This window comes from Lycorma delicatula, chromosome 9 (assembly GCF_047948215.1).
Source record: "Lycorma delicatula isolate Av1 chromosome 9, ASM4794821v1, whole genome shotgun sequence".
Lineage (NCBI taxonomy): Eukaryota > Metazoa > Arthropoda > Insecta > Hemiptera > Fulgoridae > Lycorma > Lycorma delicatula.
In genome coordinates, this window is record NC_134463.1 from 56,860,852 (window position 1) to 56,877,953 (window position 17,102).

Genomic DNA, 17,102 nt, shown 5'->3' on the forward strand with positions numbered 1-17,102 from the left:
TGATGAGGTAGAGTTTGTGTACAAAGAAATAGACGAAGCAATTAAACACATAAAAGGGGATGAACATTTAATAATAGTTGGTAATTGGAATGCAAGCATTGGAAAAGGAAGGAAGGAAGGAAATAATGTGGGTGAATACAGATAGGGCAAAAGAAATGAAAGAGGGGACCGACTTATCGAGTTTTGCACAAAGTATAATTTATTAATTGCCAACACCCAGTTTAAAAATCATAGTAGAAGAATATACCCATGGAAAAAGCCAGCTGATATTGCAAGATATCAGATAGATTATATCATGGTTAAGCAAAGATTTAGAAATCAATTTGTCGACTGTAAAGCTTACCTTGGAGTAGACATTGATAGCGACCATAATTTCAGATCGAAATATACTGAGATCTGAATTTAAGAGAGCATTAAAAGATTTGAATGGCAGAAAGGAACCAAACAGCAACAGTAATAATTGAATAACATAAGAAAGTAATAAAAAAAGGAGTCCGACAAGGATGTTCCCTACCCCATTACTTTTTAATCTTTACATAGAACTAGCAGTTAATGATGTTGAAGAACAATTTAGATCCGGAGTAACAGTGCAAGGTGAAAAGATAAAGATGCTACTACGATTTGCTGATGATAGAGTAATTCTAACTGAGAGTAAAAAAGATGTATAAGAAACAATAAATCGTGTGAATGAAGTCTTGTTCTAAACAAGAACAAAATGAAAGTAATGAAATGTAGTAGAAATAATGTAGATGGATCGCTGAATATAAAAATAGGAAGAGAAAAGATTACGGAGGTAGAAGAATTTTATTATTTGGAAAAAGAATTATTAAAGATGGACAAAGCAGGAGTGATGTAAAATGCTGAAGAGCACAGGTGAAATGAGTCCCTTCAGTCAGAAATATAATATGTTTACTTCAAAGATTAATTTATACATCAGGAAAACATCTTTGAAAGTATATATTTGGAGCGTAGCTTTATATGGAAGTGAAACTGGATGACCAGAGTACCTGAGAAGAAAAAATTGGAAGCTTTTGAAATGTGGTGCTATAGGAGAATGTATATATATAAAGAGTCTTAAGAACCCTGTATGTTCTTAAGAAGAAATTGAAAGAATTTGAGGATATTTTTTACAAGTAAGAATAAAGATATTTGTTTATATAAATGTGGATTTGGAAATGCTGCATTTTCAAGTTATTACTTGCAAAAAATTTACCCAGCTTTTAGGATAAAATGCAGCCAGTCATATTGAAATTATTGAAACTTAAATTAAGAAATAAATTTTATGTTTCATCTGTTTTTTAATTTGAAAGAATAAATAAACCAGGTCACCCAGAGCTGCATCTCAAGAAGGTTTTGGAAAGAATTATTCTAAAATAAAAAATTGATGTTAAAACATAGTGTTAAAGATTTGATGTTCAATAACTTCATTATATTGTCAGTAAACAAATAAAATTTTGCAACAAAGTTTTTGAAAATTTGACTTTTCTTAACGTACCATTATTTACTATACTATAATTTTTATTGCATTGAAAATTATTATAACTGATTCTTCTTTTCTAGTTAATGTTTGTTTATTAATAATTTCACATGACTCCACAAATAGTAGTCCATTGGTGTTGTTAAGTCAAGTAACCTAGGTGCTAATTAACTGGATTGGTCCGTCTTGTCCAATCTAATTATTTGTAAATCTTATATTCAAATAATTCCTAACTTCTTATAAAAAGAGGAGGGGCTCTGCCATGTTGAAAAATCATTTCTTGTCTCAGTAGAATGTCTTCTAAAAAATATGGGAGTTTATTTTCCAAGAAATTAAGTATATTTTTCATTAGGTGAGCTTCAATAATAGGAGGGCGTGTGCGTGTGCATTTTTTCCATTTGAAATATTTTTCTAAGGATGTTGTAGGAATTTAAGGTAATGATTATGTTTACTATTGTTATTATTTAAAAATAACTTATTATTATAGTTTTAAAAAATTAACACAATTGTTAATTTAAAAATCCAGAAGTTTGATAGACTTTATTGACCTGGACTCACTATATTCACCATAAAAGCTGTTCAGTATGCTTTCTGTTGTGAGATATACAAAACATATGGTGTGTTATTTTGGTAGTGTGTAAAACTGCTAAAACAATTATTGAAAACTGATTCATAATCTCTTATAATATAGCACTTAATTTACTACAAGTTAGCTCTAACTGAATGCAGCATAGTTAAATTGTATATTTTGAAATAAAAGAGGATGAAATTGTGTCTATGTGGAATTGTGCAACAATAACATTATTGTAATTTTTATTCATTGTGTGATATAATATAAAAATTCAGACATAATTATTAAGATGTTCAACTTAATTCTTATACAGATTTTTATTGACTATCTGGATTCCTCTTAATGATTTATGGAATTTTAATTGCAATGTATTGACTTTTACAACTTATAATAAATAATAATTTGAATATGGTTTTCTATTTTGCAGGGGAAAAAACTATGATTTGTTAAAGCACAACTGTAACAACTTCTCAAACGAACTCAGCCAGTTTCTAGTTGGGCAGCCTATTCCACAGTATATTCTCAGTTTGCCAGAAAACATACTTAGTTTATTGGGATCGTTAGTATTTATAAAATATTTTTTAAATTTTAATTTTTTTGTGTTTTGTTTATATAAACATGTATATTATTTATCTGATATTTAATGTAAAAGATGCATTTTTATTTTAATTAAAATGTAGCTGTTAATTATGAGAGCTTTGCTTGTGATTGTTCAGTTATTAGTGTCCTTTTCTGTTCTGCTGAAAATTAATTTTAAATGATAGTCATTTGTTGTAAACAGTTATGTAATTTTTATGTTGGCAAAAATTTCAAACAATTACATTGCTTTACTTCCCAGCTTTATAGTATTCTATATAAGAGGATGTATGCTAATGAGGTCATATTTTGCATGTCAGTTTTTGCAGATCTTAATGCTTTATGACTAACCCATCACAAAAAAACAATTCTAGTATTAAACTCTAAAAGGCTGTATGTACCATACACAGTGTGTCTGAAAAGTTCCCGAACTAAATTAAATAAAAATACAAATTTAAAGATAAATGAATTTACTCACATCAGCCCTCTACATAAAACCTTTCTCTAGTTATACACTCGTTACAGCACCAGTAGAGCCTGTCAAACGCTCTGGAGAAATCACTTTGTGGGATTGCCTTCAACTGCTTGGTGCAAGTCCTTTGGTTGACCGAAATGTCGTCAAAAAAGTGGCCTTTCATCTTCAACTTCAGTTTCAGGGACAGAGAATAGTCTGCTGGAGCAAAGTTGGGTGAATAGGGTGGGTGGGACAGGACGGTTATTTTATCTGGGGTGTAATAACATGTTAAAACTGTTGCCGTGTGTGCTGGGGCATTGTCGCACAAGAGAGTCCAACCTGGATCACAGAACTTGGGTTGGATTCGATGAATGCACACATTAGGCGTTTCATTACTTCCAAATAAAATTTAGAATTCATGGTTTGACCAGATGGGATAAATTCATGATGAATCAGGCCCTTCAGTTGAAGAATGCAATCAACACCGTTTTCACTCTTGATTTTTGCTGCCTGACTTTCACCAGTCTTTGTGCTCCAGGACTCACCCAAACAGCGAATTGACACTTCGTTTGTGGATCATAGATGAAGTACCAGCTTTTATCCCCAGTTACAATTGTTTGCAAAAAATTCAGGTTGCTATCGACAGTTTCAAAGAAGTGTTGAGCGCAAGAAAGATGCATCTGTTTTTGTTCTTTGGTGGGCAATTAGTGTGGAATGAAACAAGAGCACATCTTTTGGCGGTTCATTTTTTCTATTAGAATTATACATACCACGTCTTTACCGCTGCTATGGTCAGAAGGGTAAGATGAGGTTGTTTGAGCAGGAGTGTGTGCACTTTTGCAAGGTTTTTGTTGTGAACAGCTGTTGACGGTCTCCCACTTCATTCGTCATCATCCGACTCTCTACTATCTTTAAACCGCTTCCACGACATGTATGTTGTAGTATAAGATGCTGCTTTATCACTCAATGGTTGCTGTATCATAGAATAAGTTTCAACAAAAGATTTTTGAATTTGAACATAAAATTTGATCACGCTTCTCTGTTCTCGCACAAGGTCACATGAACACAAATACGTGGTCGAATATAACTCGAAACTGGAGTGACGAAACGTGATGAAATTTTGTACACACATTCATCAGATATCTACATAGTTTCTTGGTTGTCCGAGAGATGGTGTTACTTATATCAAGAACAGAAATTTATTACGAGAACTTTTCAGACCTACTGTATATATACATATGTATGATGTTAGCCTGTTTTTTGTTTGATATCTTCAAACTGGGTGGACTGATTTGTCAAAAATTCAGTATGATTTCTGTATGTGAGGCATTGTTGATCTTATGGGTCCCATGTCTCAAAAGTGTACTTAAAAGTGTAATTAAATTTAATAATGTAGCTATGATACTTTCTGACAGTGGTTTGTCTTATTCAGACCCCTATTGAGGTGTGGAGGCTAAAAATTCAAATTTTGTTGTTGCTTTTGGACTCATCATAATATTCTTGTATTTAATAATTAGATAATTCTATTACATTAATACATAGTTTGGTTATGTATTCTGGCAATCACAGTCAGAGGTTGGGGATAATAAACTTAATTTAAAAAAAAAAAATTCATTAGTTTTTTTTTTTAATATTTTCAAACCGATGATTTTAATAAAATTTTATATGATACTTTTGAATATGGGTCATTGATGTGTAATTTTGTTCACACTTGCTCAAAGGAGTGGGGAGATTCGATCATCGTGGATCCTATATTTCAAAATTTGATTAAAAAAATAGAATAATTTTTTTACATAATTCTTTACTTGTACAAATATATTTTAATATTCTACTTTAATCTCCCTCCTCAGTAAGACAAAACCTTCAAAATCAAAGACAAAACCTTCAGACTTTTTTACTTATAAATTTTAACTGGCATTGACTGCTTTGGTCATTAGTCATTCATTAATAAATGCCAAGTGTGCAATGAAACTGCGTTTAGCTATTAACTTTGGTGATCTGCAAGAACTGGTTTTGTAAATATGGCTATGGTCATCGGTAGCATTAATCCTTACTTCACATCCTTTAATTTCTTGGATGTTATTCCTTCAAATATTCTATTTTAGAACCATCATTTATGCCAAATCATCTTCTATACTATCATTTATTCTGAATTATTTCTTATAACATTTTCCCTAAAAGTTTTGAGCAAGAGGTACATTTTATTTAATTAGTTGAAAAATTAGTATTCTCTGAAATTATTCTTTTTTTATCATTTATTAACAATTTATCTTCAGCTTTTTTTCTATTGTTACATTACATCTCACTACCTATATAAAGATCATCTAGGAATTATCCAGAAACAAATAAAAATACAAATTTTATTGATGTTTAGTGTTTATACCTAAAAATTTATTATATTTTGGATTTTTACACATGTTATAAAACCAAAAACAAAATATATTTTACTGATCTGTTAGTAGTACATAGCTGTATTAAATATTTTCAGTTTTGTTGGTCACAAAAGTTTACTGTCAGCTGTACAATAAAGCAGTAAAAAAAATGATTATTTCTCTTGAAAATTACATCTGATTCATATCTTACAGACAGCCTTAGTTCACTCTATTCCTTGCACAAAAGATTACTTAACTTAAAAGTTTACAGCAATAAAATATTAAATTACATTCACTTCTTTATGAATCACCCCATTGCTATTGACTAAGATTCGTATAAAGTCCGATTATAATAATAAATTTTATGAAATTAAATTTTTGTCTATGATTTTCTTTTTTCTTTTTATACATACTGTAAACAAACCACAGTGGAATTTTAATGTTTCTCAAAATTGTTCATGTTTATTTATGGAGAAATTTTTATATATTGCTTAAATTATTTTTCTAAAATCAATCCTTTTGAGAATCATATTCCTCTGCACTAATTATATTAATCTGATCAACCTAAGAACAGAATTAATAAAGTGAAATCTGATGACGCCTACCTTATTCCATAATTCAAGCAAGAGTGCTCACAAAAGTGGTCTTGCTTGAATTATGGAATAAGGTAGTATCATACTATTTTATTTTATTAATTCCGTACTTAGGTTGATTGGATTAATATAATTGCTTAAATTATGTATGAAAACTAAAATTTGTTCCAGATTGGGCCAATATCCTGCCCATCAATAGAATGGTTCTACTTTGCACTTCCTGAGTTACCTGAAGTTAGGTGTCAATCCAGGAAAATCGTCACACTTAGGCAGATGAGATCTGCCCACAAAATAAATATGATACTCTTGGTAGAACAACACTGGATGTAGGGAGGCTTGATTTGTTTATACCTCAGAGGGTCTCTCTATAATGAATTTTTATTCCCAATTGGGAAGGCATTCATAAAATGGTGCTGTTCATCAAGTGAAAAGCACCAGGTCTTGTCCTTTGGTTCATGACACATGTGACTAACAGCAGGATAATCTGTGACATACCGAGGTGACAATGACACCTTGTACTGAATTTGTCAGGTTTGATATTATGAAACTGAAGGTTTAGCGGGTGGCAAATAACTTAGTTGAGCACTTTAGAGCTAGATACAAGTCACTTGTTCATATCCCATAGCTAACTAAACTTGAGTTTTTTTTGTGGTATCCAAACAAAAAGATCAACTTAATAAGTTGTTACAACCTTGAATTATTATTCTTTCGAGTTATGTATTTATGAAGCATTCATTGTATTTTTGTTTCTTTTTTTTAATATTGTAATATGAAGTTTTTTGTAAGCCATTTGACAAACTTGGTTTAAACAAAGTAGTGATGAGAGAATGTTATGGCTACACATAATATTTTTATAATTTTTAAATCATAAAAATACATGATTTCAACAGTTATATCCATCATACTTGGCTGAAACACAAAAATTCCCTTAGTTAAAGCAACTTTACATAAGTAGGCCTGAACAAATGTTTAAGCAACAGGTGATTAAGAGAAAGTAAAATTATCACATTGTTTACATGAGATGTGTGCACGTGCGCATGCATGCACATGTGTTTTTCAGTATTGCATAACTTAAGTTTTGTTCATGGCACATTTTGCTATAATGTTGGATTGATACTTTTTTTGTTATAAATAATATTAGAAGAACTTTTGTATTTTAAAGGTTCAAGTGTTTTATATTTTGGCTTAATTAAAGGTTATGTTTTTTTATATGTTTATTATTGTTTTTGTAGTTTGGTTTTTGAATTTTTCTTTTTTTCAGAAATTCCCGTAATAATTTAATTTATCATACTTGTAAACTTATCGTCGATAAATTGAATCGATCTTAAACATCATTTTTCACCATTGCAAATTTGGATTGTACCCTTTTATCAGGTGTGTTTTTAGATATTCCATATATTAAAAATAATTACCTGAATGAAGTAGATTAACAGTAGTGTTCCCATAATATGAAAAAGAACTGCATATATCTCAGTGAATAAAATAACACATCTCTCAGTTTTAAGTAAATTAATATATTGCCATTCTATCTTGGAGATTAGTGAAGCGGTAGAATTTGTGATTTTCTTCCAGAAGGTTCTGAATTTGAATCCCTATCATGGATGGGATTTTTTTAGATATTTCAAATTCATTTCTTTTAAAAAAAATTAATTTATTTGGCATATTCTTTTGTTGCGTAATATTTTATTAATTCTGTATTTAATATATTATAATATTCCCAGATATTATATTGTACTATATTAATTATATATCCAGAATTTTATTATTAGAAATGTCCTGAACAGAACAATAACCCTATGTAAACAGACAATATTGTTACATGAAATTGTTGAGTGAAATGAACACATATGTGTTGATATGAGTTTAGTATAATATGAGAATCAGATTTTCTTTCATTTTAACCTTCTTTTTCAGGTTTTTATCTAAAACGCACCTTTAATACATTAAAGAGATTTTATACTTTATCTGTACTGTTGTAATAAAATGATATCTTTTAGTATATTGAACATTATTTTTATAATTTTCTAGTGATAATTTTCATTAATTGTAATTTCATTCATTTTTACAAATTTATCTGTTTATTTCAACTTTGTTCAGAAATTGTTAAATAAATTCACTGAACTTTGTCTTTTATACTATGCTGAATCTTATTTAAAATTTTCTCTCTTTCTCACAAAAAAAAAATTAAAACATTCTCCTCCTTGTAATTTACTTTAGAGTAAAAAATTGTTCAGAAACATAGCCTGTCATTTTTTCGCATCTCTTTTCTGCAAGCTTTTATGTATTTTGTTTTAAGCCATAATATTTGCTTAAACTTCTCTCAGTTTTTAATTTGTAGCAGCGACTTTATCTCTTTCTTGGTTGAACATTACTTTATTATATATTACTTTACTAACAGTCTATGGTTGCTATTATTTATTATAAACAATAATGGTGTTATAGTTGCGTATTATAAACAATATGCAAATCTTCTATCTGTTTGTGTTTGTGGTGGCTTCATCGATGTCATTTAATTAAATATTTATTAGGTTTATTCTTAAAAAGAAAGTTTATTTTTAATTCATAATATATTTTTCCGTTTAGTTTAGATTTTAATGAAAACTCTATGTTTAGCATAATTTGAGAAAGCACAGTTTAAATTGGTTTAGAGCTATCAGTTAGTGTAATAATGTGCAGTTTATTCTAGAAGTCATCAGTTAGTTTGTCTGGTTTGATGCCGTTTTCCATTTCTTTCTGTTTGTATTGTAATCTCAACACATTTACTACAGCTTAACTACTCAATTATGTATTATATATATTCTAGTCTTTATGTCTTCCTCTACACTATTTATTAAATAAAAACTTCAAATCTGTTAAACTGAATACATATATGGCCCTCTAACCTAGTTCTTCTTTTTGAAAAATTGTTACAGATTTCTCAATTTTCCTCATGAGCTTTAACAACCAACATAATTTTCAACATCCTGTAATATCAAAATTCAATGACCTCCATTCTTTTCTCTCATCTGTTTTTCCTATTGACTATGTTTCACTATGAGAAGCACTAACTTCATATAAATATCCTCGAAAATGTTTCATAATTCTTATTTCTTTATTTATTCCAGCAAATTTTTTCTGCATTAAAGCTCTCCTTTCTTCTACTTGTCTGGTTTGATGTTTGTATTACTTCATCTATTCTTTTTAATTTTACTAACTAAATATGAAATTCTTTCACTTCCTGGATACTGCCTTCTTATCCTTTCTAATACTTAACTCCTCATTAACCTCCTTCCTGTTGAATTTCATTACAGTTATTATTTTTTTATTTTCCTAGTAATAATTACATCCCATGAAGTATTTCTTCTGACTCACTTTTGATTTTAGCAAAAAAAAAAAACGCAACAGGTGTAGATAATGTCCTTGTATCACATTCTTTCTGAATCACAGTTCACCTTTCTTCATCTTCTACTCTAATAATTGTTACCTGAATCTTCTAGATTATAACTCCATAACTCCTTCTGTAATTTTAAGTGGTAATGTTGTTAAAATATTACAGATAGTCGTTCATAAAACAGGTAGTTCACAGTCATCTAAATCAAACAGAATCAACTAATTGAAACCTAATATTTTATTACCTTTCGTTGAACATTGTAAACTGTGTTTTGTTGTATATATTAATTTACATTTCTTTGGTTACTATTATACTAATGTAGATCATCATACAGATTAAAACTGGTTACTTATTTTGTAGAAATCCAAGAGTTACTGTTATTAATAACAATCACTATATTAGTTATTACTTAATTATATTAACAAAAATATCAGTTGTTTTTTGCTAATGACAGAACGATTCCTTGAAATGTCATTTTTGATATAATTATTATAAAAATAGAAACTAATATCTTTAGTTAGATAACTGCTCTGTTTTTTTTTAATCTGTTTATTTACATACAAAATAATTATAATTTTTAATAAATAGTAATTATTTATTTACTTATTTTTAGCTCATTTCGACAAACTGTAGACGGATTAGTTAGTGGAATATCTGCTTCAGTTCAAAGAGTTTCACGACCTGACAGCCCAGATTTTCTGCAGTTGGCTTCTGCAATTGAACAAGTTAGGTAGGTAATATTAAAAGTTTCAGTTCTTAATATTTAAACATGATTACTTAGATATTTTTAATTATTTATTTGTAAAAATAAAATAAAATATTGGTAATGCAATAGTTTATAGTTTAAACGTGTTTTGAGTTGCTGAAAATCTATTTTTGATGTTGACACAAACACATTTTCATATACTTGCTAATTATATGTTTCTCTTAAATTCCAGAACTACTATAATAATTAGAGCAGTTACAATACTGGTCTCTGCTTAATAATTGAATGATAAGAGCTTAAAGGGACAGGATATATCTTAAATATGAGGGCCATTTGGAAAGTTCTCGGCTGACAAAGAAAACAACATTTTTAATTTATTTTTCAGCATAGTTACCTTGTAGTTTTATGTACTTAGACCAACAACTTTGCAAATTTTTAGTATGCTTAATATATTGTGATTTGTCAACTAAATATATTATGAAGTTGCCTCAGCTTTGACTGTATCAGTTGAAGTAAATCTTCATCCAGTGAAACATTACTTCATGTGTGGGAAGATGAAGTAATCACTACGAGCCAAATCGAGCAAATATAACACATATTGATGCACTTCAAATCACGGGTCATGAAGTTTTGCAGCAACAACCTGAGATGTGTGTGTTGGCGCATTATCATAGTGAAAGAGCACTATTTTTGGCCAGATGTGGACTGGCCAAAAAGAAAACTAGACCCTTAAATCAGTCCAGTACTGAAGCATAATACTCCCCAGTGATGGCCCTGCTATTTCAAAGTAGTCATGTATAAGCACCACACCATGAGAATCAAAAAAAAAAAAAAATCATAGCTATGACTTTTCCTGCATAAAGAAATGTTTTTACTTTCTTTGATGCTCCTTTACCTACTCCCACCTACTATTTGGTCTCTTACTTGTAATTGTGAATCTGTGTTTCATCTGTCATTTTAAAACATCAAAGAAACTCACCAGAATCACATTTAAATAAGTCTAAACATCCTTGAGAAGTTTTCAGTCAAATGCATTGTTGGTCAGCTGTTAACAAACGTGGCACCCATTGAGCAGAAGATTTCTTCATACCCAAAATATAGTGGACTATAGAGATGTTTGCTATCTCAGTAAGCTCATGTACCTTCCAACACTGATCATTTAATACCATTGTCAAATTTTTTAACTGTTTCATTAGTCATAGTGGTTTGTGAACAACCTGAGGATTCATCTTCTTGATTGTATGTATATTCAGCAGCCAACTTCTTTACTGTCTAAAACAACGGGGAAAACCCTCTAAAGTAGAAACTAACTCTTTTTGTATGTTCATGTCGGCTTAAACCTTTTAAAACAACGTACTTTATAACAAATATAACTAGAATTTTATCCAGAAAATGTCAAAACTTGTTTGTTTACTTGATCACCACAAATGAGCAACTGAACACAAGTGTCTGAAATTTCAAAGCATTCCATATAAGGGGTTGTACTTAACAAACACCGTAGACATTTGGTGTCATCTCTGTGTTGTGCAGAGAACTTTACAAGCGATTCTTATAGCCTGAGAAATGAATGATTGTACCATTTTTTAAACTTACCAACATATAATTATAGAAAAGAGATGAAAAGACTATTGAAATTCAGAGCAAGAGTGTATAACCACTGAAGGTAATGCTAGATGAAGAAAAGAACGTCAGGCCATCAGCACACATATTAGTCAAGAGATGTTCAGGAAAGCAAGACAGCCAGGTCCTTCTGGTGAACAGAGTAAAAGAGTTACTTGTTGGGCTGATTATCATCTTTATTTCAGAAAGTTTGATGAGCAATCATACATTTACATTTTGAAGAAGCCAACAGAAAACTTATTTTTTCCTCATTTTCCCTAATAAGCCTGGTGTATGATACTTTTTATTGAAAGTAGTTGTCATTTTTGGAAACCAGTTGTGACTATCCGGTTGCACAGCCAAATTGATTAGGTACTAAGGTACATATATTTTCAGAAATTTCAGGTATCTGTCATAGGATATGAAATGTTTCACCCATAGGTAAGGGAGACAAATTCTAATAAAACATATTTTATAAAACTGATGAAATAAATATTAAGGAAATTATAATAATTATACTACATAGCATGGTATTGAATGTTATAAGTGTGTCTTAATTAAAATAGAATTAAATTCTAAAAGTGCAAGTTGAAGGACATGTTTAGAGATATCATACATACATATGAGTAAAATGAAGACATTACTGTATAAAGTAAACATATACAGATATTTAGATATATAGATATTTAGTGATGTTTGGTTGGCAGCATTGTGTTCCGCATAACCTCTTCTGTAACTACATGTTCTTGGATTGTTGATATCTTGTTAGTTTTCATGTTGGTAGATTTTTGTAATATGCGATTTTCAGGAGCAATGATACAACATAAAATTTTGTGTAAAACTGGGAAAAACTTTCACAGAAACGTTTCAACTTTTGAAACAAGCTTACGAAGATGATGCTCTGGATCATATGCATTGTTACAAATGGTTTTCACTACTTAAAAGTGGTCGTCAGTCAATTGAAGTTGACCCTCAACCAAAGAAGGCCCTCTGACTTCAACCGGTGACAACCATGTTCAGAAAATCAATGATCTGGTGCGTGCAAATCACTGATTGACTGTCAGAGAACTTGCAGAAGAGCTTAGCATCTCAATTGGATCATGCCATGACATTTTGACTGAAAAATTGAACATCGATTGAGCTACAGCAAAGTTAGTTCTTTGTTTGATGACAGAGACCAAACAGCAGAAAGAACATTGAGTGGACTTTTGTCAGCAACTTCTTGAACAAGCTAATGACGATGAAAGCGTTCATGCAAAGGATCATAACGGGAGACAAAAGTTTAATCATCATAATAATGGATTAGCAAAGTATCACCATACCCCAAGAAAGGATGTCAGTCTCGATCCAATGTCAAAGTGATATGCCTCAAGGTGAAACAGTGATTCGCACGTACTGTCAACGTGTTTTACAATAGTTACGTGAAAAAATCTGCAAAAGAGGCTAGAAGAATTGTGGTGAGACAACTCATGGTTCCTTTACCATAACAATGTGCCCATGACAAACTGAGCTTTGTCAGTTTTGTGTCAAAAATCAGGTGACTGTCCTTCCTCAGCCTCCCATACTTGTAAAACTTGGTCCATTGCGATTTTTTATTTATTTTTGAAATTAGAATTTGTTATGAAAGGAGGATTAAAAAAAAACAAACTAAAGTTCACTCAGTTTATATCTAAGTCTCTTGTTATAGGAAAGAGTAACTTTCATCTGTATCAACATGAGAAATGTAGTTCAGATTGATGTACAATCAATTTCGGTGCAAATGTAAGCACTTTTTAATAGCTGTACGTTCTCTACATTAACCTGATGATTTTGATTTAATTGTTTTCTTTGCTGTGTTGTTTCATTTTTTTAAAAATAGAGATGAAAAATATTTTACATATTAACCTTACTAGTATTCTAAATCCAGACATTATGTGTTATAAAATTGTTATTATAATAATTATCAATATTATAATTATGAGAACTGGCATTATTTGTTCAAAGATCAGAACTGTAATTTGTTAAAATTTAGTATTATTAATTTTTTTTTTAAGAGTTGATTTATAGAAAACAATGTAATTATTTTCATATTTTTTTAGGTCAGCTACATTGGCAACACCATTCTTTTACAGTCCATTTAAAAATTAAACTCTAAAATTTCAAACAAATAACAAAATGCAAAATTTCTCTGTTATTCTTAGAATATTAAATTATAAAAATAAAATAAAATTTAATTATAAAGTAATATATTTTTATAGTATTCATTGTCAATGTGTTTTGCAAACAAAGAATTAGATAATTTTTAATATGATGTTTGATAAAAAAAATATTGTTTTAGTTTTTCTCAAAAAAATCTTTATTTATTCATCAATATTGATTTTGTCTCCTTTAAAGTACTCCCCTTAAGATATAACACATTTGTGTCAGTGCTTTTTCCAAACTTCAAAGTACCTCTGAAACACAATTTTTGGTATGGCATTAGGCTCCTTCAGCGATTCTGCCTTTATTTCTTTAATGTTGGTGAAAAACGTGACCTTTCATGGTTCCTTTCAGCTTGGGGTATAGGAAGAAGTCACAGGAGGCCATATAGTCACAAAGACTGAGATATCGTAATGGGTTGTTATTGGCCAGAAATTCACGAACAAGCAGTAAAGTGTGAGCAGGTGCATTCTTTTGTTCCAATTGCCATGAGTTGTTTCACAAAAAATCCGAGGATTTTTTCAGATTGCTTTTACAAACGCTGTAGAACTTCTAGATAGTACTCGTTACTGACAATATGACCTGGGGCAAGAACTCATGATACACTAAGCCATTGAAATTAAGGAACACAGTGATCAGAACCTTCACATTTGATAAGCTTTCATCAGTCTTGGTTCTTCAGGAAGCTTCTATCGGGACGATTGGGCCTTAATTTCGACATCATACCTATACACCCATGTTTCATCACCAGTTATGATCCATTTGAGCAGTTCTGGATCTGTTCATGTCATTCAGCAACTAAACAATGTTCATTTGACACTGCTTTTGGTCGAAATTAAACAGTTTTAGAACAAATTTTCATGCCCAAAACATCTGAAAAAAATTGCTTGGTATGAGCCAAATGATATACCAACACCATCAGCAACTTCTTATGATAGTGGTTTGGTGATTGTCCATAATCATTTTCTTCACGTTTTAGACATTGTCATCGGTTGTTAATATGATGGGATGTCCAGGGTGCTCTTGTCATCTTCATCATCATGGTCTTCTTGGAAATGTTTTTGTACCACTTATAAACACTTGTATTATTTATAGAAGAATTGCCAAAAGCAACAACATTCATTCAACATTTCCAATGATGTGATGGACTTTATTACATTATTAAAGTAAAATTTAATGTAAATTCCTTGTTCTATTTTTTCCACAAGTTAAAAATTGCTGACCATACCAAAACATATGTAACCTTTTTGACAACTAACAATAAACCAAGCATCCAATTTGATGCGTGCTTATGGTATGCATATTAACATGTTCCATATTAATATATGGGACAAGTGTACCAACACAACAAAAAAAAATTGTGACAATTGGACTTCTACAACCTGGGAAATTAAAAAAATTTACATATTTTTGTTTTATCAAATCTCATGTTTAAGAGTTACATGGAATATGTATTGATGATTTCTTTGCAAATAAGAGGTAACTAATTTAAGATTTATTGTAGTATCTTTATTCAGCAGATAACTAACTGTCTTAATACTGTTATATATTATTAAGTAACATGCATTTCAAATAAATATTTTTATGGAATATCAAGTTAATGTATATGCCATAATTTGGATGTCACATTACCACAGAATTTAAGTGATCTTAGTTTATTCTAGATCTCCTTTATTAACTCATACTTGGATACTTTATTTAATATTATTTTGAAGAAGATTATTCTAGGAGTGTCTCCTCTTATCTACTTATAGACATTTTCTGCAATAAAAAAGTATTATTAGGTCAATGCATCATAATTGCTCAAAAAAGTCACGTTTCCTTGTCATTATTCATTTAATTTCATAAAGTAGAAACATTAAGATTTTTATCTAGGTCAGAACATAGAATGGTAGTTATTTTTTATAATCTCATTTCATAATAATATTTGTGTAATTATTCTTTAAATTATTACCACTACTTATTTAATTTTTATCACTAGGAAAAGAATGCACAATTTTTTTTGTGATGAATCTATTTATGTAAATTTATAGAAAGGAGGGAATTTTAAAACATATTAGTTTGCTCACATTCTGTGGATACATATGTATTAGTTTTGTACCTATTAATTTTTATAAAAAGAATAACCAAAAGATTGGTATTGCCAGGTTTTTTCTTTTTTTCATCATTGGTATCTGTGATAAATCTTTCAGGTAAACATACTATATTGAACAAATAAAAACTGAAAACAGTATAACTTTCATCTGAATGACAGTCGTTTTGTTATAAAGCAGGAACTTCATCCAAAATATTGTGTCATTGCTTATTTCTAATTTATATTAGAGTGAAATTTGATTGTAATCATCAAATTTGCTTTATTTACTGGAAAATTAGGTTTGATATTTTAAAATTGGTTTTTGAAAACTTTTTAAAAAATTAATCAACTATAAATATCAACTTGTATAGGCTGCCAACTCATATACAGGCCGCATATGTATCACATTATTTTAAATGTATTTTTTTAATTCAATAGATATGGTTTATAATATTATATGTGAACTTTTGCTAAAAGTAATAAAATAACGTTTCAAAATATATTTATTTCAGTACATATTGAATACTGATATTCTTTATAATAAAACTTTATTTCTGTAAGTAATGCATAATAACTGTGTTGCTGTACATGATTATAATATATTTCTTCTTATTATTATTATTTGAATCATATTAATACTTGTATATCATAAGATTTATTAACATGTATATGCTGCATATATATATATATATATATATCCAATGAAGTCTGGTACGTAATATTTAGGAGGACATCTCATGCTTTAGAAGAGAGACGAAACGAAATAAATGAAAAAATAGCTAAACGGGAAAGAAAAAAAAACAAGAAGAAGAGAAAAGAAGGAAAGAATACTTCTGAATCATCTGCTGCTGGTTGTCAAAGCAGGCAAGGATAAAATTAAAAAAAACAAGAGTGGCATTTTGATTTTGCAGCTAATACTAGCTAATTTTTTTGGTTCCGGTTTTGGCAAAGTATGATCATCACTTGTCTGTTTTTAGTTTTTTATTTATGGTGTGAATAACATACTTAATGTTTTACCAGATTTTGTACTAATTATTTGTTGTTATTTTGTGAAGCTGTTACATATCAATATGGTAACATAATTTTTTCTATAAATTTGTATAGTAGATTCAAAAGAAACCGTAATTTGTAA

General features: G+C 29.7%; 1 protein-coding gene across 10 annotated transcripts in view; it reads left to right on the top strand.

Moving 5' to 3' along the window:
* Positions 1-17,102, top strand: part of LOC142330480 (uncharacterized) — a 133,598-nt gene that overhangs the window by 83,841 nt on the left and 32,655 nt on the right. For 9 of the 10 annotated variants that reach the window (XM_075375749.1, XM_075375755.1, XM_075375752.1 and 6 more), the window contains 3 exons: positions 2,476-2,607; positions 10,027-10,143; positions 16,697-16,834. In XM_075375749.1, the coding sequence (XP_075231864.1) occupies positions 2,476-2,607; positions 10,027-10,143; positions 16,697-16,834 (387 nt within the window). The remainder of the gene's footprint in view (positions 1-2,475; positions 2,608-10,026; positions 10,144-16,696; positions 16,835-17,102) is intronic. The other variant, XM_075375757.1, reaches the window with a different exon arrangement.